The sequence below is a fragment of the Monocercomonoides exilis genome, assembly GCF_001643675.1.
Source record: "Monocercomonoides exilis strain PA203 chromosome Unknown scaffold77-98982, whole genome shotgun sequence".
Lineage (NCBI taxonomy): Eukaryota > Preaxostyla > Oxymonadida > Polymastigidae > Monocercomonoides > Monocercomonoides exilis.
Window position 1 is genome coordinate 42,083 of NW_027150622.1, and position 26,055 is coordinate 68,137.

The 26,055-nt window shown below is 35.0% G+C and overlaps 5 protein-coding genes across 5 annotated transcripts; 3 read left to right on the forward strand and 2 right to left on the reverse strand.

Annotated features, from left to right (window-relative positions):
• The first annotated feature begins 1,487 nt into the window (after positions 1–1,487).
• On the forward strand, positions 1,488–13,612 carry MONOS_10230 (uncharacterized protein). The gene has a single exon (XM_067862661.1). It carries the CDS (start codon positions 1,525–1,527, stop codon positions 13,144–13,146), a length of 11,622 nt encoding a protein of 3,873 aa, XP_067718650.1. The 5' UTR covers positions 1,488–1,524; the 3' UTR covers positions 13,147–13,612.
• A 1,346-nt stretch (positions 13,613–14,958) lies between these two features.
• On the reverse strand, positions 14,959–15,303 carry MONOS_18398 (uncharacterized protein; the record flags this gene model as incomplete). The annotated part of the gene is made up of 2 exons (XM_067871414.1): positions 14,959–15,006; positions 15,085–15,303. The coding sequence occupies 2 exons, from the start codon at positions 15,301–15,303 to the stop codon at positions 14,959–14,961; spliced, it is 267 nt and encodes an 88-aa protein (XP_067718651.1).
• Positions 15,304–19,874: 4,571 nt separating this feature from the next.
• Positions 19,875–21,354, forward strand: MONOS_10229 (uncharacterized protein). The gene is made up of 2 exons (XM_067862659.1): positions 19,875–20,300; positions 20,362–21,354. The coding sequence occupies exons 1-2, from the start codon at positions 19,890–19,892 to the stop codon at positions 21,142–21,144; spliced, it is 1,194 nt and encodes a 397-aa protein (XP_067718652.1). The 5' UTR covers positions 19,875–19,889; the 3' UTR covers positions 21,145–21,354.
• Positions 21,355–21,445: 91 nt separating this feature from the next.
• MONOS_10228 (uncharacterized protein) lies at positions 21,446–21,898 on the reverse strand (the record flags this gene model as incomplete). The annotated part of the gene is made up of 1 exon (XM_067862658.1): positions 21,446–21,898. One exon carries the CDS (start codon positions 21,896–21,898, stop codon positions 21,446–21,448), a length of 453 nt encoding a protein of 150 aa, XP_067718653.1.
• Positions 21,899–25,540: 3,642 nt separating this feature from the next.
• On the forward strand, positions 25,541–26,044 carry MONOS_18399 (uncharacterized protein; the record flags this gene model as incomplete). Its single annotated transcript, XM_067871415.1, has 1 exon — positions 25,541–26,044. One exon carries the CDS (start codon positions 25,541–25,543, stop codon positions 26,042–26,044), a length of 504 nt encoding a protein of 167 aa, XP_067718654.1.
• Between the last annotated feature and the right edge of the window lie 11 nt (positions 26,045–26,055).

Here is a 26,055-nt window from a genome sequence, read left to right on the forward strand (position 1 = left end):
CAAAAAATAGTTGTTAATTATACTTGAAAATAATTTCTTATCAAATGTTATGAAGAAAAATCTTTGTTTTTTTTTTTTTTTTTTTTTTTTTTTTTTTTTTTTTTTTTTTTTGTACCCAACGATGAAATATTTCGATTTATTTTTTTCACTATTCTGAAATTTCAAAAAATGAAAATCTCTTTTGTGCACTATTTACTATTTAAAATTGTTTATCTTATAAGTGGAAAAATCTCACTTTAAGCATTTTCATTAATTAATTGTGAACTTTTGTTTTATTATTTATGATTAAATAATTCAAACAAAACGTGTTCATTTTTTTAAAGTGCTTGTGAGGAAACAATAAATATTGCAATAACATCAATAATGAAAGAATACGGATAAAAAAGTCCAATTCATTTTGAACTCTGAGTAAGTTATAAAAAATTATGAGCAAAACAAGTATTTATTGTTATTCGCAAAGAAAAGCTTGAAAGTTCGTATTTTCCCGCTATTATACAAAATTTGACAACTTATTGTTCAAAATTAATCGAAATAAAGTTATTTTTTGCGTTCAATAAAATAAAATTAGTAATTAAAATGTTTGATTATTTTTGAAGTTATATTTTTTCATTCAAAATTTTTGTTTCAAGAATTTCCTTTGAACATAAATTCATTTTCACTGCAGAGTGAATAGGCTCAATAAAGACATTTGAATATTGATTTCAGCTGATTCACTTAATTTTTAAACAGTTGTAATAAATCTAGCATTTGAATTCAAAAGCTCTTTTCAATGACATAAAAATTTTAAAAAGTCTGCAACCCGAAAAAAGTTATGATTACAAAAATAATCACCCAAATAATACTTTTTTCAAACAAAATAATAATATTTGCATTCGAATTAATAATTGTTTTAAACAAAACATAATTTAATTTACTCTCTCTCACAAATTTTTGTGAAGATGATTTTTTCACTTTTGAATAGGAAATTATTTTGTAATGTTATTAATTTTTTTATGCAATAGATAATATTTTGAAAAATTTTATTTTTACCTGAAAATTTCAATAATTACAAAAAATTTTAGTTCAAATTAAAATATAAGATATTTTTATTTCGAATCCAAATTTATTAATTCGTTTGCAAAATTATAAATTCGATTACAAAAATACTCATTTCGAGTAATTTAAGGTGTATAATTTTTATGAAATGAAGAAAAATGTAAAGATATTTGTGCAACATTGCATTTTTCACTTGATCCCTGCTTCATCTTGTGATTATTTAAGATAATTGAAGTTTGCTGACAATTCAAAGAATTGGGACAGAATTCTCACAATTATGAAAAATACAATGAATTGTTCCAACCTTTTTCTGCTATTGAATGATTATTATTCTAACATTATCGTGCAATATTAAATATAAAAATATAAAAAATTAAAAAAAATCTTTGAAAGAACTGTGTGGAACAAAATTCATAAAATAAAAAATTTCGTCCCAATTAACCTTTTATGCCATTATAATTAATAATTGTTTTGTGAATTTTGAAGGATATGCGTTGGAGTTTCATTTTCGTTATATATTACGTATGCTTAGCTGAAGATGTTACAGATGCATACGTTTCTGATGATGGGAATGGATTTTGTACATCGGAAGCACAACCTTGCAAAACATTTGAAGAAGCACTTGCCGCGATGGATGAATGGAACAACCACAAATTGACAATTAATGTTGTTGGATATATCACTTTACACAGAGATGTAATATTACATGCGCTCGAGTCAGGAATGGAAATTTGTTCATCGTCGAATTCTCTTTCAAAAATAATTTTGCCTGAAGTTATAAAACACGAAGGTTCAAATTATTATCCAATTCAAAATGAAGGGTTTTTAGCGTTAAGAAATATTGATATAAATCAGCAACCAGTTATGTATGATGAAGAAAAAAGGAAAAAGAATGGAGTTTTACATTCTCGGTATTATTTTTCCATGACGGACTGTAAATTATCATTTAATAACCCTGATGATGCAGTCATTGAAACATGCAATTTTTGTGTTGAAGGACAATTCACATTATCAAGATTAACAATAGATAAAGCAAATGGACACACATTTTCTCGATCCATGTTTGAAAGCTCAATAAATTATTGTCAAACGATAGACATCACAAACTGTGTATTTTCTGACATGACATTTAAGCAAGGACGATTCATTTCTCTGGAAAGCGAAACGATTTCCGTGACAAACTGTAGTTTTAAAAACGTTACAAGTTTAGGAAGGTGGACATCTATCATTTTAAATAGTTGTACAGACAAAAATTCACAACTGACATTAATGATAGATAACATGACAGTGGAAAATGTCAATGCACCGAACGCAGAAGAAGGAGGTGGAATGGCAATTGGGCTTGATCCAGGATCCTTGTTAACTGTGAAAGGATCGCAGACGTTGTTCAAGAGTTGTGGTTGCGATACAACGAAGACAGGAAAAGGAGGAGGCATTTACGTTGAAGGAGATTTAGATGTTGAGCTGATGTTTGAAAAGGAGATCAAATTCGATGATAATCATGCATTTTTGGGTACAAACATATTTATATTCAACATGTCACTGGAAACGGTCGTTCAAAAAGATCATTTTCTGTTTGCAGCAGATGACAACGGAGTGTTTTCTTGGAAGGAAAACGAGCTGATGGGCACCAAATACTCACCAAAAACGCAGTTTATTGAAGACTTTTATGATTATTCTGCTGAGGATGAAATTCTGAATTTGTTCATGTTTTTAAGTGGGTTAAAGAGCAGAAATATCTATCTTTCGCAAAACGGAAAAGATCACATTTATTGCGGATTAACAGTTTATCCATGTGAAAGCATTGCATTTAGCACTTCTCAATTTGACATAAAGAATACAAATTCTAAAACTCTTCATTTACCAGCATATAAAACTACACATTTGAGTAAAGCAGTTTTGCTGGAAAAGGAATTAAGCTCCGTGGCCTTTTCTGTTGCTGGAGTATTCAGTCAATCCAATAATGAGCAAATGGCAGAGATAAATATAATGCAAAGTATTGAAGCGCTTTCCGATGCAGAACGTGGCAGTGTGAATTGCCATTGCACCACTTCGTTTCACTCAATTCAGTTTGACTTGCCTGATAAGTTCATTTCAACTGCCGTTTTACCCACGTCTGTGATTAGCTGGATGTTTGACTCACATTCTGCGTATCTTTTTCTGGACAAATGTTCAATATGTGCTCCTGAGAATGTTTTGAAGCCTTTGGAATACAGATTTTTGTGCGGAGAAGGAGGAAGCGTAAAGATTGTTGATACTCAGATGATTGGAAAAGATGAGTCGAAGATTACGACGAGGTGGGAAGAGAGCCCTTTTCTGATTAGCAAAATGAGCGGTGATTTAACAATAAGCGGATTGACAATGGAAAGAATTGAAGTAATAGATGGAGCATGTGTGAGTGTTACGAGTGGTGGAGAAAGCAGCGAATTGAAGGTGAGCATCGCCAACTCATCTTTTAAGTCAATCACAAGCACATGCGGGAGAGAAGGAGGCGCGTTGAGCATTAAGCTAAACGAAGAAAATGCAGCTTTTCAGTTAAAAGGAAATGACGCAACTTCTTTCACGTCTTGTGCAGCAGAAGGCTGCCAATCAAAAGGAGGAGGGCTGTTTCTCGAGATGACTGGAGAAAACTCGCTTTTTCAAGTGCCGAAGTCATCTTCTTTTGTCGTGTTTGGAAAAGGGAACAGAGCGACATTTGGAACAGGAATGTATTTTGTGTGGGATAACCTGCAGACGAAAAAAGAGGATCTTACTCCACTCGGAGAAGGTCTTACCGCAGCAGAAAACGTTGTCGCAGTGTGCGACAGAGGAGCTATGGAAAAAGAACTGGATCTGTTTGTTTATCTGAAAGTGGTTGATGACGCTGCGAAAAGCGATGAAGTGTATGCGGGAAAAAGCGACAGGGCAGAGTTGTGTCTTGTTGCTGAGTATCCGTGTCATCTTGTTTCGTCAGCGATGAAGCGCTTTGCAGCAGACGACAAACAGAAGAGAATAATTGTCTGTGGAGAAGTGGAAATTGAGACTGATCTTACTTGGGGAAGCACTACAAACAAGGAAATCGTGATTTCTTCGCTTCCATTCAATGAAGAACTTACAAGAAACGTTAACCAGAGTCATTTTACAAATGCACAAAGCTCAAGGAAATCACAGAAAAACAATCAATTTGAAAGAAGCAGAATGGTTTTAACTGCAAATGCTGCTGTGAAAGCGCAAGGGGATGCTGCTGTTAAGAACACACACACATTAACGATTGAACACATAACATTTCTGATTAATGAGATGAAGAGAGATTTTCATCCTTCGTGCTTAATTTCCTCTGACAACGCAATGACTGTGTCAATGCTGCAATCAACAGACAGAGAGAATGTTTCAGAGCTTTCTAGTCAAAGCGACTGTTCTGTCTCATTGACAGATGTGTATGTATTGGGCGATGTTGGAACAGAACGGGTGACGACTTTGAACAGCTTGCTTGAGATTAATTCTGGAAGTCTTTTGATTTCCGGGCTGCAGATTTCGACTCAGTTTACGTTTGCCAAATCTCCAATTTCACTTGCTGATTTGTTGATATTGGCGAAAATAACTGCACTGAAAATAGGAACAGAAGCTTCTTCCTCACCTTCTGCAGCATTTGGAGATAATAACGACAACTATCTGATTGTGCAGGAAGGTCCACTTATCGAAATTAACCGCAACACAATCAACATGAACGGAGATTTCTCTTTCATCGAGTCTGCAAATGGACCAGCGCTTATTAACATTGGAAGGGATGGGCATGCCATTGTATCGAACAGCCACATTAAGCGATGTCTCAATGGAGCAGCAAGCGATGGCAAAGGAGGAGTGTTTGGGGTGAGCTTGATTGGCGAGCTTGTACTCCGAAATACGACATTTGAAAGCTGCGGAATGAAAGGCGAAGGAGGCTGGGGAGGCGCTATTTATGTGACAGGAAGTGCTGAACTGGAGCTTCATTCGTGTATTATCAAGGATTGCTTCACTGGAAAAGGCGGAAAAGGTTGTGGAGGAGGGCTGTTCATCGATAAAGATCTCAGCGAATTTGTGAGCGAGGACACAATCATCAGCGGATGCACCACTTATGGCGGATGTGGAGGAGGAATTTATGCGAATGCGAAGGCTGAGGGAAATCTGGTTCAAGCTCAGATCAAAATGACATTTGAAGGAAATGGGAGAGAAGAAGAGGATGCCACTGCGAAAGGGAAAGACATTTTTATAAGCGACACACATGCGACCGAGATGACAGCAGAAGCAAATCCGTTTTATTTGTGCGGCACAAGCGAAGTTGGAAGAAAAGTTTATTATTCGAACTTGGCGATTGAGCCAGCGGTGGAAAAGGAGGAGGAAGGATGGCTCGGCTACGATATCCGGAAGAGGAAAGTGAACACGAATGAAGGAACAACCGATGCGAATTGTGGATTATCCAACGAACAGCCTTGCAAAACGATCAAAACAGCAATAGACCTGTTTCCAACACAAGTCGGAGCTGGCGATGATGCTGAGAAGACTGTTGAACTTTCTGAAGAAAGCGATGAAAGTGAGAAGGAGACGATTCTTGTAAGCAAAAAGAAAGTTGCAATTGAAGGCAAACTAAGAGAAGATCGGAGAATTGCTTCAATAATTATCACAAACCTCGAAGTCGCAGGCACATTATTCGCAATTGATACAGACGGTACATTGAACTTGAAGGACGTTCAAATAACACACAATTCAAAACACGAAGAGAATTGCCAGTCTTCTTTATTTCAAGTGAATGAAGGCTCACAACGAGCGAACCTGATTCTTCAGAACATTCAGATATCGACAGAAGCAGTTTACAGCCTAAACAAGCATTTCACAGCTTCTCTTATAAAGTCTTACAGTGGAAAAGTTCGAATTTCTGATATTTCTATAAGCACATTCGGTTTGGAACAGCCGGCTATAAGCATCGTCGGTGCAACTTCTTCACTTGTCATTGGGGGAAATACAACTTTAAAGTTCATAAGTCAGCCAACAACCGATTCACCGGCTGGCATTCTTATTAACACAGGCGATGAGCCTATTGATGTAGCAATTGAAGGCATAAGCATTGTTGATGCAAATGCGCCTGCTTCGACAAAAGGAGGCGGCATTTGTGTTTTTCTTAGCGATGAAAGCAGCTCATTTCATCTGTGTCATGAGGAAGCAATCAGCTCAAAAGAGAAAGTTACTTTGAGCGGATGTCGAGTGTCAGGTGAAGCAGGAAAAGGAGGGTGCATTTTCCTTTCAATGAAGCAGAGTGTGGATGTGAAGTTTCCAAAGTACAAAGCAAATATCCTTTTTGACTCGGAAGGAGATGTGAAAAGCGATGCGTTTAAAGGGAAGTATTTGTTTTTTGAAGCAAAAAGCTTGTTGAACTGCATTAACAATGAAAAATTTGGCTTTTTGATCGAAGATTACGAAACATACGGCGACTGGCCAAATTTGATTGGACTCGACGAAGCAGAATTTGTGAATGAAGAAATAGAATTGTTCAGACTCATCTTTGCGACAGCTGAAAATGTTATTAAAATAAATGCGAAAGACGGCAAAGATGTGACATGGTGCGGAGGCGAGCGAAACTGCAAGAGCTTTTCTTATGGAGTCAGTCGCTTAGATTTCGAATCTGCCAATCCTTCTCTATTTCTGTTGGGAAGTAATCCGTTTCCCGTCTCTGAGCAGCTTGTCTGCAAAGGCAGTGAAGGAAACCTCAAAATTTGTGGCGACAGTTCGTCTGACGCGAAAGCGAATCTTGTTTTTGCAGCTGAATTTTCGTTGTCTGCTAAAGAAGATGATTCGAAAGAGAGCTGCATTTTGTTTGAGTCAGGCACTGAGCTTGAAAACATCATTGCTTCGGTGCCTGAGATGTTTATGACGGACGATCTGGAACAGCCACAGGCTATTTTTGAGCTGAGAGGCACTTCTGGATGCCTGAAGCTGAACAAGGTGACTTTTACTCAGAGGGACAGCAAAACGGAAAGGGAATTATTTGGCAGTCATATTTTAAGGAAAGACCTCTCAATGAAAACGATCCATTCAACAACTGATCTTGGATCTGAATATCGTTTGGTGCTAATAAACGACGGTTCTGCGGAATTTGTTGAGGTGAAGCTGGAAAAGCCAGAAACCAAAGATTTTTTGCTCTTTCAATCGTCTCCATTCTTCTTTTCTGTGAGCAGCGGAGGACATTGCACTCTTTCCAGCTGCACATTCAGTGGAATCAAAATTACAGTTGAAAGAGAAGCTGTTGTTGAGATGAAGTCATGCGAAGGCGCCACAAATGGAGCAACATTTACAATCAGAAAATGCACATTTACCGAATGCGTTTCGAGCAAAGGAGTAGAAGGAGGAGCGTTGAGCATCAAGTCTTCTTTAGACACTTCCAGAATCAGATTTCTGGATGATGGGCCAACATCGTTTGCCAATTGTCAAGCAGAAGAGAATGAAGGACGTGGAGGCGGACTGTATATTTTCTTACACTCAAATGAAGAACCTTTTGGAGGAGTGGAGTTTCCCAAGAAGAAGGAGAACTTTGTGATTGAAGGCAACTGCAATGCTCATGAAGGGAAAGGAATATTTCTTGACGTGAGCGATCTTTCAGCCACAGTCAAGAAAGAGAACTTTGCCTTTGCTGAGCTGATTGATAAGGCACAGAGGGAGTCATTGCTGTACGGAAGAGATGATAGCGTATTCACCGACAAGCCAATTGATTTGTACTCATTCCTGTTGGATGAATATTTCAGCGACGTAATCTTTTTGAAAGGAGAGAATGTGGATGCACAACAAGCACTCACATCTTCGCAAGCTTCGTTTGCATTCTGCGGACATTTCAATGCTCCGTGCAAGTCATTCGGCGAAGGAACGAAACATTTTCCAAAGGACTCGCAAAGAAACAGATTAGTCATTGAGAAGAAAGCATTTGCAGAATACACCTATTTTTGGACAAAGTTTGATGAACTTTTCGTAAGCGGTGAACCCGAAACATTCTTCAAGAAAACGGATTTAACAGAAAACGAATGTTCTGCAATTGAAGATGATAATCAATATGGCATACTTGATTTTCCTTCGTCACTCACAACAGAAAACGACTATCAAGCTGTGATGTCTTTTGATTACCCCATCACTTTCTCACATTTGGTTGTCTCGTTTCCACCATCGTTCAAAGCAGACACTTCTTTCGGGGGCAATGCTTGCAGAGAAGAAAATCATTCATTCAAAGGCAACCAACAAGCAGGCTTTGTACCGAGAGGTTTGTATTTTTGCAATGGCGCTGGAACAAATGGCAAAATCTCCTTTGAATTCTGCACATTCCAGCTATCTTCAGCTCCAACAAGTGAATTGAATTATTATATCATATCTTCTACTTCTGGAATGATTTCGTTTAAAGATGTTATATTTGATGGAGCGCAACAAGCAACGAAATATGTATCTGAATCACCAAACATCAATTCCCATGCCAATGGTGATGAGAAATTTGTACTATTTAATCTGTCTCCGATTCGATTAGGGGGAGACGACATCACTGGAATATTAATAAGCAATTCGTTGTTTTCGCACATCTCAATCGCACAGGGACCTCTTTTTTATTTGGAGCGTTTGCAAAGTGCTGTCTTTGAAAACAACATTTTTACGTCCATATGCCGGAATGGTGATGAAGAGATGGAACCCCCAAAAATTGGCGGAAGCATAATCGATGTTGTCGAGCAGAAAGCAGAATATTTTATTACTATAAGCGGAACGCAATTTTCTCAATGTACATCTCCTCTTTCAAAACAAGGTGGTGCAATTTCAATTGAATCACCAAAGAGTTACGTTGGAAATATTCTAAAGATCGACAAAGGATCATCGTTTGAGAAATGCGCATGCAACAAAGACGAAGGAAGAGGCGGAGCCATCTCGTTTTATTATTCAGCTTTGCAAGATGTAACTTTTAGCAAATTGCAATTTGAAGATACAAACGAAGCGAAAATCGGAAAGAACATTTGGGTTGGATTTTCTACTTTTGACATGAACAAATTACGAAATGCGTTTTACGGTCTGAGAAAGTTTGACAGATACGAAGGAGCAGAAAACGAATATGCGATTAGCATTGAAGGAGCTGAAGCACTGGAGACAGATTTAATTCCTATTTTGAATCTCAATAGGATGACAGTGGCGTATGTATCGAATGACGGGAACGACGATTCTGAATTGTGTGGAATAAAAGTGCTGCCATGCAAAACAGTTATGAAGGCTCATTCAGTGCTTTCACACAGCATTGAAGACAGATACTCGACGCTGAAATTGCTGAGCCGAACAGTTCTTTCGGAGAATATTGTTGCGAGACAACAAATAGTTACTGTTATCGAATCTGCCGACGAGCGCAGGAAAGAAATTGCGGAGATCCCAGCAAACATGAACAGATTCGGGGCTGAGTTTCAAGTGGTCAATATTCTCCTTGTCAGAAACATAGAATTCATTTGTGGAGCAAAGAATGAAAACAGCAACGATAGCAAAGCAACATATTCATCAAAAGAAGTCGAGAATGATAATGAAATGCTTATCCAGTCATATTATGACGCTGCCTTTTTGATTCACAACATTCAAGATGCGAAATTAGCAAGACTATCGCTGGTAAGCTGCACTTTTACAGCAGGCGCTGATATGATTAAGATAAAGAACAATTTGATATGTGTGGATGGAGGAGAGCTTGATATGGATGATGTTTTGTTTGATGGAATGGGTTTGGATTGCAATTCAGCAATATGCGTTGCATATGGCGGGGAAGTCGCACTCACTGGCGTTACGATAAAGAATTGTGTTTTCGTTAAGTATGTTATTGGATTGTATCCAAATAGCAGATGCAAACTTTTGAGGTGCCTGTTTTCTTCGTTATTGCTAACATACAATTCTGTTGTCGAAACTTTCGTTGAGCAAAATGCAAACAAGGATGCAGAGGAAAAACATAATATTGAATTTGACGATTGCGAATGGAGAAATATCACAGGATATTCTTGTTTGAGCTATTCAAGCAAGAGCAGAAATGGAGAAATAAAACTGACGAAATGTTCATTCTCTTATTGCGATTCTAAGATGAGATATGGTATCATTTTTATTTCATCTTATCAGACAAACATTATTACATTGAATAGAATTACGATGTTTAATTGCTTATGCAATGTTGGAGGAGCTGTGTATATTTCTCTGCTTGAGCAGGACTCACTTGAAAGTCCACCTCTTTTGCAATCACCAGTTTTTTCATCGAAGTTAACAAACGAGCAACAAGGTAATGAAGAGAGCATAATATTTCATAATTGTTTGTTCATTGGAAATATCAGTGATTCCCTTGTTTGCCATGTGTGCTTATGTGATTCAAGAAAAGACTTCATTAAAAATACAGTATTTGACGATTTGTGCTACAGTAGCTCGAAAACAGAATCAGTTTATCTGGATGTGAAAGTAGACCCATCGCAAAGCGGATGGAAAGACAATTGGATGCAATATGACACATTAGAACGATTTGTGGACGAAAAGAAGGGGGCTGACTCAGAAGGGTGTGGGAGAACGAAGGCTAATCCGTGCAAGACAATTGGATCAGCTATTGATGAAAGCTCAAATCTTTCTCAAAAGAAGTTAATTTTGATGGGAAAAGAATTCATTCTCAAAAGCACACTCCACACGAAGGAGAGCATTATTGAAATATTCTCGTTGCCTGCAAACGAAATGGAAGCTGAGAGCAAAACGAGAATTTTGGGAGAATCAAATGAAAATGACTTTGCAATGTTCGACATATCAAGCGGTGGGAAAATGCATTTCAAAGATCTGTGCTTAGTGAACGACGCTGACAAAATTACAGGAGCAGGGGTATCGAAGATCATCTCGTTGACAGACGAAGGCGAAGAGGTCAGTCTTGAGTCATGCGACATTTCTGGGGAAAATACAAAAGAAAAAGTGCTCACAACAATTCTTGTACATATTTCATGTGGAACACTCAAAATGTCTTCTGTGAACGTGCGTTTTGATGGTGGAGATACAACACGTCCTGCGATTGTTTGCGAAGAATGCGTTAAGTCCATCATATGGTCAGGCGGATCAATGACAGATGTGAACAAAAAAGGAGACACAGTGCAAAGAGGAAGTGCACTTTATATTGACGGGAGAAATGCAAAGTCTATCATATCGGTGTCTTTGAAGAACATCATATTTGATAACTGCGTTACAAGCGAAAGCGACTGTGGAGGAGCAGTTACACTTTTTGTTGCAGATAACAAGAGCTTAACTGTTCTTCATTCTTTGAAGTTTAAAAAATGCGGTTCGGATGATGAGGCAAAAGGAAAAGGAGGAGGATTATACGTTTCATTTGAAGAATTTACTTCAAGCAATTTTCCAATTTCGTTCAATTTAATTTCATTCGAAGATTGTTCAGCTGCTGTTGGGAAGGATTTGGCGATTCAAAACGAGAAAGGGATGGACGGAATAACTTCCAGCTTATTTAACGTCGATTTTGAAGAGTTGTACCACAAAGAAAATTTATTTGTTGTTATCGATGGAGCTGGAAAGGCACACGATTTGCTGAGCGGCCCTGATGCTTTGCCTTATTCATCAAGTAAGATTTATATGTCTTACAGCACTGGCACAAATAAGAATGACTGTGGAATGCAGAATTGGGAATGCAAGACCATCGAATATGGTATACAGAAGCTGTCGCAAAATGAAGACAACGAGTGCTTCTTGATTTTGGAGACAGACACAGAGCTGGATGCGCTTTGCAGGTTTGTCAAAGGGATGACTTTGCAAGCATCTGAAGAAGCTGAGCGAAAAGTCATCAAAGTTGCAAATATTGATCAGAAGGCAAGGTCACATGTATTTTATGCTGAGGCGACTGGGAAAATGAAAGATTTGGCAATAGAGTATACGAATGAAGTGATATTTTATTGTAAATCTCTTATAACGATCACCAGTGCTCATTTCTCGATGATTCGCATAAGTATCCTTCCGACAGGAGAGATTAATAATCTCCGTTCAGCATCTTTGCTTGATGTTTCTAAATCAAACATGCTACTGAATGACTGCCAGTTCGCGGGATTGAAGCAAGAAAGCTACGAAAGCGCTTTTGTCAGGCAATTAGCTGAAAATAAAAATAAAATAGAAACAGAAAATAATAAAATGAAAAACAAAAGTCTTTTTGATACAAATATGGACGAGTGCGCTTGGAGTGAAGGGCAAGTCTCATTTCAAAATTCAGATGTTACTCTGAACAATGTGACAATTGAAAGATCATACCAATCCGGCGGACTTTCACTCATTCAATGCGGTGCCGTGAGATTGAGGGACTGTCTGTTCCGAGAAAATGGTGCTGATATCTCGTCGAATCCTTCTTTCCCTTCGATCAGACGAAACATCATGTGCGAGGCCAGTAGTCAGGTTCATTCTTCAGTCGAACTTGAGAGCTTGCAGGACGAAAGCGACGGGAAGAAAGAAGGGACGATGCTGTGGATGTACAATTCAGCATCTGATTTGGCTTGCCACGTCAGCGGAAAGGTTGCGTATTCGATGAAATCTTTGCTTTTCACGCCTTCGATTGAATCTGTTGAAGCGAAAGAAGAAGAAAGAAGGCTTCATGTAACTGTAGGAGGAAAATTGCTTCTTCCTTGTTTCTCGTATGTCTGCTTTGTCGGATATAATGACACAACATGGAGCGAATATGCTGTTGATAATTTAAAACAGGAATCAGAAGACAAGTTTTTATTTAGCATCAATCTTCAATACTTCATAGCCAAATATTTCACTGTCAAGTTCTATTACAACATAAACAACGAACGAATTTTCATCGAGAGCAATGTACCTTGGAACAACACACACATCGATCCTCCAATCGTTGGCCCTCAAAATTCTTCAAATGTCCCATTGATTGTTGGCTTGTCTGTTGGCGGAACTGTTGTCGTAATTGCGTCTATTGTGATTATTGTGATCTGCTGCAGAAAATACAGAAAGAATTCTTCAAAGTATCAATCTATTAATGGAGTGAGCACAAATCTGCCTTCATATTTTCCTCATCATGAAGAATCTGGCGCAATTCAATATCAGTCTATCACTTCTTCTCCGAGATCGCTTTATTATTAATTTACATATTCCTAAAGATTCATCTGCCATTTTTTATTTTTCCTTTCCATTTTGTTTGTGTTTTTTTGCTAAGTTTAATGCTGTATTGACAAATTACTTTTTAAGAGTATGTTCAGAATTTTATAGAAAAGTTTGAATGAGTGAAAATTTTTTTTTGATCTTTCATTACCATTTTTGTTTCATCGGTAAAAGTTATGGAGAATGATTCAACAAGTTTTCGAATAATTTTCTGAACTTTCTTTTTCATTGCATACTTTTTTTATGTTATATGTGAGCTTTTCTCACGATTTGGAACTTTTTTTCTGCTTGATAATTTTTTGACTCGCAAAAGGAAAATTTATACAAAAGTTAAATTGAAAATTTATAAGTAATGAATCATTTATTTACTTGAAAAGTGATAATTTTTTGTTTGATTTTTGTTTTTGCATTTTCAATCACTTTATTTCAAGATAAATTATCGAATGAATTTTATTTTTTGTTTTTTGAATAATTTTTTTAAAAATTGGATCTCACAAAATTAACGTAAAAGTTGATTTTTTTCACCACAGCAATGGACTTTCTGAATCATAAAACAAATAGAAAAACAAACATTCACTTTACACAATCCATCATGATTTCATTCAAAATAACTTGAATTGCAACTGCTATTCAACATTTGTGTGAAACTTGTATTTCTTTCAAGAGAATCATTTTCGTTTCAGAGCATTTCAAATATCTTTTAAGTTCGTTGCTTCAAATCCTGATGCAACATAAATATTTTATCTGTCCACAGCATCATCTATACACTTTCAAAACATCTGATTAATAATTTTCTATAAAAATATTCTTCAACTTCCTTTCAATTGAAGAACCATCAAAAAAAGCACTGCTAATTTTCTATGCAAAGAATGAAATAAACAACAATGTTTAGAAAATTTTGTCATTTTAGTTCAATGTTTGATTCTTTTTTTGTGGACGTTTCAGAAAAATAGTGTTCATAAAAGAGGAAATACGTTTTTCCAATCATTCGAAATTCGAACAAATGAAGTATTCAAAATCTGTGAAGTGGAATTGCAAACATCGAAGTGATTTGAAAAATAAATAAATTAATAAATAAAATGCATCATCAATAAACAATGCTATCTTCTAAATGCTAATGAAAAACATAAAATAAGTCTATAGTTTCAAACAACAATGCAATCCGGTGAAGAAATCTTCATACCCATCTTCTTCCATCTTTTCATACACTTTTCTTTTCATCTCTATTCGTTTTACCTCCTCTTCTTTTCCTTTCATTTTGATATTCAATCTTTCGGCAAGTTCTTCAAAAAACGATAGATACATTGGAAACAAATATTGTTCAACATTTGATTGAATAAACACCTTCAAAACGCTTTCAACAGTTCAAATTTCAAGCAAAACGCCAATTCCCACTGAACTGTTTTTCACTGCACTAATTTATAATTCCATGCACATCTTGCTAATTTCTGTATGATCTCCATTAACTGACCGAAGCACCCAAGAAACGCTTTTGATAAGCCCTTCAAATTCTTCATTCCACAATTTGCATCTGAGGAAATAAATCGCGAATACTTCAAGCCAACTCATCAATGAAAGCTCTTCTCTCGCTTCCTTTCCTCTTTCCTCTCCCTTTTTTTTGTCCCAATCCACATTCCTTGTCAGCTCTTCCAATTCCCTTGCTGCTTCTCTCGCTCAATGCAACTCATTCACAATAACTTCTTCCAAGCTATTGTCAACCAAAATCGATAAATCAAGAACTCCCATGCAGACTGATACGCAAGCCGTGTCATAGTTCGATGCTCCTGATGATATTCAATGATTTTTTTTGATCTCATTCAAATATAATTCTTGTGCAAAATACTAATGAAAAATGAGAAAAACATAAAAAATAAAATAAAAGTCAGTAAATAAAACGATATGCGCAAAAATTTTTCATACTTCATATCTCCCAATGCTATTCAAAGCTAATAATGCCATTTCCACTTCTTTTCGAGTCTCTTCGCTTTCCTCTTTCTTCGAGGCAGCTTTCAGAAGGCAAGATACGCAAATTGAAAGTAATTCAGATGAGAGGTCATAATCAAGAGTTAGATAGCATTCGCAAACATCAACAAGAAGCTTTTCGTTCTTTTCTTCTTTTTTCTTATCTTCTTCAATCATGATCTTCTCAAATCTTTAGCTCAACGAAGAATAATTAAATGCGAAATTGATAACGTTATTAAGTACTTTGCAACATCCCGCAAACTTCAATAAATAAATAGCATTTTCAAAATTCAATTTCTTGCTTTCAATAATTCTATTTATTTTATCGAACAGTTCCTTTGTGAAAACTGTTTGAAATTCCACATAATTCAATTTTTCTACAATTTCATTCAACTCTTCGATTTTCTGCATTTGTTCATCTTTTCCTCATTCTTCCAGTTCATGAAACAATTCTTCAAAAGGCATTCAAAAAATCAAATATTTTGTTCAGAATGGTTCAAATCAAATAAATGAGCAAACTTGAAAACTGTTCTGTTCTGGCCGTAGCCTGAACTCCTTTTTCACATTTATCATCGTCCGATAAACTCATTCTGCTTGTTATAAAAAATCTTCAAAAATCGGGGCGATGCTTGGCAAATAACAAAATAAAAGATAAATGCAAATATAGTTGATAATCTTGCAGTCTTAAAATGATCGCAACACAAACTGTACTTTTTTTGCTTTATAAAAAGAAGTGCAAAATAAAGTGCGAAGAAGCCGCAAGTATTGGTTGAATGAAAACAGAAAATGGAAATCTTTTGTTTTTTTGATCTAACCAACAAAAAATTTTAGTGAAGAAAAAGTTTTCGATTTTCTTTTTTCGTTTTGCAAATTGAGTTTGTTTTTTATTGGTATGAAATTGGGTATGCTTATTGCACAGAAATATGCATTTTTAGAAAAAAGAAAAAGAAAAGAAGCAATCAAATTTCATTCAAGAAATGTATTTTTCGACAATTGACAAACAATATTCAGACTGAAAACAAGGAAAAAAGATGCTTGAATTCTCAATGAATTTTATTTGATATTTTTTCTTGTTTTTCAATTTTCGTTTTTCATTCAAGATGATTCATAGGATTATCGGGGAAAAAAAAGAATTGTCGATTCAATTCTAAAATCAGTCAAGCAGCAGAAGAACATGGAAAAATGGTTTCATTAAGAAATGAACAAATTATGAAAATTCTTGAAGGTCATCTCCATCATCAAGGATGGCAGGACAAATGATTGGTGGAAAAGCAACAATGAATGAAAAAGACATTTTTATAAGTCATTCATCAAAAACCTAGAAGAAATGAATCAGAGAATTCAGCTGCTCAGCCAAAAGAATGAAGAGAGTGGAAAAGAATTCCAATTCAATGTCCAAATATTTCCATTTGCACACACTTTTCTCTTCTTGGAGCAAACAAGATACTCTTTGCTGGACTTCAACTACCACCAAATCTTTTCCCAATGGCTGATGAGAATGAATGCACATCCCTTTTTGAATGTCTCTTCAATCCTTCCATTTTTTCTCTTTGTCAAAAAGCAGCACAGTCATCAGAAAAAATACCTGTCTTTTCAGTCATTTCTCATCTAACATTCTTTGAATGTTTCATCTGCCGCATAACGTAATTAGTCTTGAACATTTTTGGTCTCTCTCTATTTTCTACTTGTGTGATGGTGCTGACAATTATCTTATCATCACCCTCACCCCAACCATTCGCATCGATATCAGCTTTTTCAATCTGCGCCCTTCTGTTGGATATACAAATTAAAAGAAATTGCAAAACCTCTCAATGAATGATACGGACATTTGTGATAATTGAATGAAGGAATTACGTGCAACGTCTTTTTCCTCTTCTTCTTCTTCCTCTTCCTCTTTCTCTTCCCCTTCATCTTTTTCTTTCTCTTGATAGTGAAATCTTTTCCCTTTCTTTCTTTCTTCTTTGACAACTATTTCTTTTTCTTCATCTTTCCTTCTTTCACTTTCACTTTCACTTTCACTTTCACTTTCACTTTCACTTTTTCTTTTTCATTCTCGTTCTCGTCTCGTTTTCGTCTCGTTCTCTTCTTTCTCCCTTCCCGTTTTCATTACTTGTCTGTATTTTTGCATAAGTTGGGGTGAAATACCGCTTGCAATTGATTCAATTCTATTCAGAATATGGAATTCCATTCATCTTTGGACAAATGTGAAGAAGAAGAAGAAGAAGGTGAAGAAGAAGAAGAAGAAGAAGAAGAAGAAGAAGAAGAAGAAGAAGAAGAAGAAGAAGAAGAAGAAGAAGAATGAGAAGGGGAAGAATAAGTTAAATTAGAAGAAGCAGAAGAGGAGGAGGAAGAAGAAGGAAGAATTGAAGGTATTGAATGACGAATAAGTTGTTGAGAAGTTAATAATAAGAATGAGAAAAGGAAGAATGCGAAGATTCCATCATCATCTTTCACGAAAGGTTGGATTGTCTAATCGAAGAAAAGGATGATGAAGTTGTTACTAATGCAGATGTTGATGATGATTATGCTTTTTCATTTTCTTCATTTCCTTTTTTCCCATCTTTTCCATCCTTTCCTTTTTTCTTATCTTTTTCTTTATACCCCTTGCTCTCATTCTCACAGAGCACTGATGCTTTTAGGAGTTTTTTTTTTTTGTGCGTGTGTGTGTGTGTGTGTGTGTGTGTGTGTGTGTGTGTGTGTGTGTGTGTGTGTTTTCTTTGAAAAACCAAACTTCTTTTATCATTATCGTCAGTACCACTTTTTTGATACTTCTTTGTTTGCGAGTGAAATCGAACTTTTGTTTTCCTTCACAAATTCATCGACAAATCAGCAATTCCTTCTTTCTCTTCGTCTTCTTCTCCTTCTTTTCCTGCATTTCCTTCTCCCTTTTCATCCACACTTCCCTCTTCTCCCTATTCTCTTTCTTTTCCTTCGCATCTGTCAGCATACTCTCCTCACTGAAGCGGTCTTTCCATTCAGTTTTATGTAACTTTTCTTCACCCAGAAGCTGTTCAACATCGACGGAATATCATCCAGTGTTATTCAATCGACTGAACTGTGCTGATTGAATGAAAGAAGGAAAGGCGGAAAAGATTCCTTTAAAAGAAGATGACGCTAAAAAAAAAACACGGTAAAAAAGCAAATTGAGTGTGAATGCTTTCACAAGTGACTGCAAGTTTTCGTGGATGGAACTGGTGATAATCTGTAGTTAGTATTAGTTTTAGAGTGAAGTTATAAATAAATTCCAAAAAAAAAGAAAGTTAAAATTAATAAATCTTAAAAGAAAAGGAAAAAAGAAAAAGAAAGAAGAAAAAGTGAAAACATGAAATTATCATTGCAAAAAAAAGTTAGATTTATTTAAATTTTTTTAAATTTCCTTCTTTCTTATTTAAGTGAAAAAATGCAAAATTGTTTCATAAATTGTATGACACACCTTTATTTAATCAAACATTTCTATTGTAGTCTGTTCCGTCTTTTTGATTCGTTTCTTCTTCTTCCATGTGGCTTCAAGGTTTGCCTCGAAATCCACACAGAAATCGGTGAATCAACAATAATCATCAAAACAACCCAAAATGATGTATTTTCCAAAAAACTTAACAAGCGTCTTTACCGATAAATACACATCAGCGGTAACACCATTGAACGATTAATATGTTGAAATGAATTCAAAATTCAGCATGTGCTTGGTTCCGCATATTATTTCAATCTCCCTTCGCCATCTCGACTTTGTTCATCTTCTCTCAGCCTCAAAACCTTTTGGAATAAAATCTCTTTCAATGATCAATAAACGATGCTGTACATTGTTGCCTTGATAAATTCTCTTATGCGTTCAATTATAACGCGCTCAATCATCAAAAAACTGCGAATTGATGAAAGCTTCATTCCCTCCATCATTTTTCATTCAGCTTGAACAACCCTCTCAAGTCACGAACAAATAACAAAATCATCCTGATGTCTCAAAACTTTTCCCAACACATTAAATTTGAAACATTCCCGGAAACAAGCAAACACTCTGAAATAACAGAAAAAATCATTTCTGACAAGGAAAGCTTCCAGAAAACTCTAAATGTGAGGGGAATAAGTGTAATATTAATGTGTTTTAATTTAAAGGAGCTCTGAAGTGAGTGCACGATTAATGAGCAAACTGTTTCTTTTCTCTCTCTTTTTTTGAAAAGTTCAAAAAAGCACCAAATTTCCCCTTCTTTGTTTCACTCAGAATGTTAAAATAGATATTTTTTTAAATACTCAATTCCAGACATGTGGGATATTTTCCGATATGTTCAACTATTCATCGAAATTCAATCCATTTCCATGAAATGAATTATTGTTGGTTCGATCAGAAAGAAATTAAACTCTTTCGTATTTGGCTAAATACGACCATCATTTCAGCTTCTTTGTGATTTCTTTTTTAACAGAGATTTTTTTTTACTTATCAAAGGAATTGAGTGTGGCCTTTATCTTTGTTTTGTCATCAATCATCAATGTTGTTTTTGTTTTTTGTTTTTCAGTTGAATTTTTTTAGAAATTTGATCTTTGTTAATCATAGACAAAATGGAAGTGTACGATGAAGATAAATCCAATGATGATATTCAGGGGCCATCACTTGCAGAGACATTTTCAAGTTTGTTTATTATTCTATTTTTTGAGTGTCCAGCGCTTTCCATCAAAATAAATTATTTGAAGAATTGTTTTCTGAATTGGAAGACTGCGATGAAGATGAACAAAGAAAGAAAATTGATAAAATGAACGGACTTGTGGAGGAAATGAATAAAGAAGAATTTGACTCTATTTTCACAGAAGAATTATTCAAAAAAATAGGCAGAATGCTTATGGAAAAGAAAATATCAATGGAGAATGCGGTTTTGTTAACGAAACACATTGGATGCTGCAAAGTGCTGAAAGGGATTTGGATCAGGAGTTTTAAAGAATCTTCGCTGAATAAAAGATTTGAGAACATGATTATTGAAGAAGAAAAGAAAAAAGAAGAGAAGAATGAAAAGCTTCTTGTTGATCTTTGTGAATGCTATATTTTATTGAGCATAGAGGTTTCTTCAGAATTACTTTCAATTTGCGTATCTTGTCTTCTGAAAGTTGCGATGAACAAGGAGGAAAGCGAAGAAGCACAAAAAGAAGTGGAAATTGCTTTACTAGCTTTGAATAATACAGGATTAATTGTGTGAGTTGTTCGATTTCATTTTTGAAGTTATTTATTTGTTTTTCTTGTATTTTTATTAGAGAATTGAACAAAAACTGTATTTGAAGGAAATCAAAGAAATCATCAAATATCATCAAGAACACAGAAATCTGACACGACTTGCCTATCAATCAGCTTGGATGTTTTTGATCGACAGACTTTTGGTTGACAATAGCTTGGAAGATACAATTTTGAATGAGATGCATTTTATCAGAGAAGCTGTTAGAGAGCTAGAAGAGTTGACAAGACGAGTTGATTGGAAGAAGAAAGGAGAGGAAATGAGCAAAGAAGAATCGAATGAAGTGCTGGTAATCAGGAGATGGATCCATACAATTGATAGTTTCTTATTATGGTGCGAATTGTGGATCGAAAAACTTTATGGGATTATGGGCACCATTGTTCAGGTATTTCGAGAATCAAAGGACAATCAAAGAGAAATTCACCAAGAATGCATTTATTCATTGAGAAAAGCATCTATGATCGTTGTTGTTGAAATTGAAGAATTGTTCAAAGGAGGAGCTGTTGAGACTGTAATGGAGGAAATGAATCAATCAACTTTGGATGATGATATTATGTGGGATTTTTTTCATTTCTTTTTGAATATTTCAAGAAGACTGATAGAAGAGGATGACGATGACGATGATGATGATGGTGAAAAGGAAGAAGCAAAAAGAAAGGCAACGAAAATGGAGATATTCGAAAAGCTGGAAGAAGAAGGATACGAAGATGTTATCACCAGCTTTTTTGAAACATTAAAGTTTCTAAAAGAGAAGTATGATGAAGATTTATCGTTGAACATTTCGGATTATTCTGTAAATGTATAAATTCAAAGCGCTTTTTCTATCTCAAACTTTTCGGAAATTGCATTTGTTCAGTCAGAAAAAGAAAGGAAACCGAAGAAGAAGTGGAGGAGGATGAAGAGGAGGAAATGTAAGAAGAGAGAGAAAGAGAGAGAGAAAGAGAAAAGAAGGAAGAGGAAAGAAATATTGATGAAGCGTCAGAAGAAGAAGAAAGAGGAGGAGGAGGAGAGAAAGAAGAAGATATTTCAAAGCATTCCAAAAAAGGCATATCAAAACATTCAACTTCGGAGAAAAGAGTAAGACAAATGAATAAACCTCATCATCATCATCGGCATCGGAGAAATAATTCTGCTATTCCTTCCTCTTCCTCTTCCTCTTCCTCTTCCTCTTCCTCTTCTTCTTCTTTCAACGAATCGCAATCTTCGACGAATTCTAAGCATTCTCCGCCAAACTCTCGATATTTCTCATCTGATCTGTCTAATGGCTCTTCCTCACAAACACACCCCACACCACAACGTAACACACCTTCTATTTGTATTTCAACTGATTCTTCTTCTTCTTTTTCTTCCGCTTCTTCTTCTTCTTCTTTTTCTTTTTCTTTTTCTTTTTCTTTTTCTTCTTCTTCTTCTTCTTCTTTTTCTTCTTCTTCTTCTTCTTCTCCTTCTCCTTCTTCTTTTTCTTCTTTATCATCGACTTTATCATTTTCTCCATTGTCAATAGCATCATCTTCCACTTCGACTTTTAAAGCACAACTGAAATATACACCAAAATCTGTCATATTAACTGCACTTTACACAATTCCGACTGCCAACACACCACATGCTGATGAGCAGGCTGTTTTTGATCAGTAAGATAACATCAGTTCAAATGAAGTTGATAATCAAGCAGATAAACAGAAGAATATTCCTCTTCAAAATGATTCTTCATCTGAATTGTCAGTTTCGTCTTCTCCTGTTGCTTCTCAATCAACTGACAATTCATTTCAGTCTTCTCCATCAACCTCATCATCTCCATTTTCTCCTCCTTCTTCTTCGACAACTTCATTGACTTGCTTAAAAATGACCATGGCGATATATACAAATGAAGAAGAGCACGAAATAGAGCAAGATTTATCAGATTAAGTTATCGAAGAAGAAGACAAATACATCATCACTCCAGAATAGAGAAGCTGGAAAAGGAGAAAATGGATTCACTTCGTTTCAGAAAAAAGAGGCAAGGAAGGCGATTCGTTGAATAGAATGTCCTGAACCTCTTTCTTCTCGTTAACAAGCTTCCTCTTCATGTTCTATATTTAAACTTCTCCTCAATTTCTCATTTCGATTCAAAGCCTTTCCTGTTTTTTCATTCTCTGCATTTGCCTGTTCTTGCTTGAATTCGCTTGATGCTTCATTTGATAACAATGGATGAGAAAAGAAAGCTATAAGCTCTTTAATGGATGCAATAACTTTAAAATTGAAGGAATAGAATCTTAACATACAGCCGAGCAAGAGGAGGATGAGGAAGAGGAAAAACAAGAATGAAAATAAAAAGAACAGGAAAATGATAGAGAATTCTGTTTTGATAAAAGGACAAAGAATAAGTTGAAAGCATGTTTGCGGATTCAGGCTGTTGATTTTAATAAATGTTATCATATGAACACATTTTATTGAGGAGAGTGTTTATTCTGACAACAAAAGGCGAATGCTTCGGAGACGAACAGGCGGAATTTGTAGAGCTTAAAGAGAAAGAAAGGATGAATAAATTAATGAAGCATCAGATCCAAAAGCAGTTTCAGCAATTGGCTTAGAATTCACAGTTTATGAAACACTTCAACTCTGTTGAAGCTCAAATGAGTTTTGAGATTCATTTCTTCTTTTTTAATTCATTGAATCATCGCCTTCTTCTTCAAAAAACTCATAAAAGATTTATTTAGAGTTTAATTCCTTCTTTCTGATCCGTTTTTTCCAGTGAAAATTCCGCAACTCAGTTGAAGATAGGCTCTTCAAATGGAATTGAAACGAAACAAAACAAATCGATAAAAGAAGCTCATGCAAAGACAACCTATGCGAAGAAGAAGGGGAAGGGGAAAGAAGTGGAAGAAGAAGTTTTCTTTTGGAGTTTGTGGTGAAGTGAACGATCTAATGAGAATTTTACAACTTCTTTTCAATTTGGCTGTTTTGTGATTCAAAGAAAAGCAAATAACAAAAGGAAGAAATATTGAGAAGCCTCATTTTCATATTTTCAAACTTCTTCAAAGCTTATCATTCTTGGTCTTATGTTTTGAAGAACAATTAACGAAATTTTTTTCTAAATTCTCTTTCAACAAAAAAGAAAATGATAGAAAATCTGAAGAAAAATTTTGAAAAGAAATTCTTTTCAAAATTTAACCATTTAGAAACGCAAAACGAAGTATTATTTCTTGATTGAACAAAAATATGAAGAATTTTTATGCTATTTGTTTATGGTATTTTGATCTGAATTTAAATTTGATATGAGGTGGTTATGGGGCATAATATTTTTTGCATTTTTTCATGCGAATAGAGAAAAAATGCCAACATGATTGCATATAAAAAATATGCATCAAAAAAAGAAAACTTGTATTTCATCATGAGTAAAATATAAAATAATTTTTCAGTTCTTTTTGTTTTTGTCTTTGAAAAAGACAATTTGTTTCTCAATATAAGAATTTACCAATTACCCTTTTATGAAAAAGAAATTAACCAATTCTTAAAGAAAAAATTATCAAATAGCAGATAAATAAATAAAAAATATATAAATATCTTGTTATTTTTTCAAAAGTCTTTTGTTAAAAGAAAATATATTTCGAAGAAACCAAAAAATAAATCCAACTCCTTATTCATTCAATTTTGAATACAATGAAATGTTTTTATTGATAACAAATAAAAAAATCAAATTGTGCGTTTTTTCAATTATTCACTTGTAGAAAAAGAAAATAAATATTATCACTTTTTTTTTTATATTTTATTTTTTGTCTATTTTTTTTTTTTTAACTTTTGTTTCATTTTTTTAATTTATCCTTTTATTTATTCATTTTTATAAAAACAATCTAAATTTGATGTGATTGCATCGAACGCAATAAAATTGGTGTATAATCATATTTTTGAATGCATCGACATTTTTAAGCAGATTTTTCATTCATTTTCCATCTCGTATAATCACAGGGCAGAAAATATATAATCGCATTTTTTATTATTGTGGGTGATTTTTTTTAAATGAAAAATCGATTTTTTGATCAAAAATTTAAAATTATTGCTTTTTCAAAAATGTGCTCAAATAAGTCTAAATAATGACTATTAATGACAAAAATAATTATTTTGTTCAACTGAGAAAAGTGTGTTAATAAAGAAATTACAAAAATGGAAAATTTGATCCATTATTAATTGTTTCAAAAATTAATTTTTTCTTTTTCTATGTTTAGTCACACCGTATATAATCACAAACGGATTTAGTCACAAAAAGAAGTGCAAAAATTAAAGTGATAAAATCGGATTTTGACTGAATTCAAATATTGGGTGCGATGATACCTAAAAATAGGTCGTACCATTTCATACCACCTTTCTTTCAAATTTTCTCGAAATATAATTTTCCTTGTATATCGCATGACAGGTTGTCGATCTGGTGGAACTCCAGCAATTCTTAACCTATTTCTAGTAACTGTATTCCTTCGTCTTAACGCTGCTTCTATTTTCCCTTCCGTTGGCGCAACTCTGCGCTGATATCTCAACGCATTTCTTCGCTGCTGATCCCACCAGGGAATTACTGGAGCAATACGTTCATAATTCCCCGGCCAATTCAGAAATTGCCACTTCTTAACCGGATATTCTTTCCAATATACCATTTTTGATCTCACCGTTAATAATTTCCGACCTCTCAGAAGTCTCAGAAGTTGCCGATAGGTAATACTAGACTATCGGCAACTAATTATGGGTTCGGAAAAATTTTTGATCTGACCCATAAAATAATATTTAATTTACCTGAATGTCACAAATTGAAAACTTCAGAAGCAGAGCATATTGTTTCACGTTAAACAATTATACAAACGATGAATTTGAACACATAAAGCACATAGACTGCAGATATTTAGTTGTTGGCGAAGAAGTAGGCGCAATGGGTACACCGCATTTACAAGGTTACGTTCATTTTAAAAATCAGAAGTCCTTTCATACCGTAAAGCTAATGATAAGCGAAAGGTGTCACTTAGAAGCTGCCAAGGGATCCCCAGATGACAATCGGAAGTATTGCACCAAAGAAAATAAATTCTTTGAAAAAGGAGAGTTACCACAGCAAGGTAAACGTTCAGATATTGATAAAGCAATATCAATGATTCAAGAAGGAAAATCAATCACAGAAGTGGCCAAGGAAATGCCAAAGCAAATCGTACTGCACGGAAAAGGATTATCTCACTTAGCTAACATTCTACATGAAGAGCAGCAAGGAGACAGGACAGAAAGAAGGGAAAATTACTGGCTGTGGGGAAAAACAGGCTCAGGAAAAACTACTTACGTTAAAAAATAAAGCAAAAGAATTGAAGGAATCATTAGGTTGGAGATGCTACTATTGGCCTGTATCTCCTGGGTTTTTCACTAACTACACTAATCAAGAAATCGCTGTATTCGACGACTTCGACCCCCATACCATGGACTTTAAAATGTTCTTAAAGATTACAGATCCTTGGTGTAATCCAGCTATAAACACCAAAGGAGATTCTGGTACTTTTACTTCAAACTTAGTTTTCTTCACCGCTACAGAACCCGCAGAAACAATATTAAAGGGATGCGTAGACACAGATGACCAAATGGGTCAGGTTTCTAGAAGAATTAAAAATATTCATGTTCCTAACGATTTACAAGAACCTAACCTAGACGATGAAACAGCACCTACTCAACCCGATAACGAATATGACCCTTTTATTAATCAACTTTAATTTTAAATTTT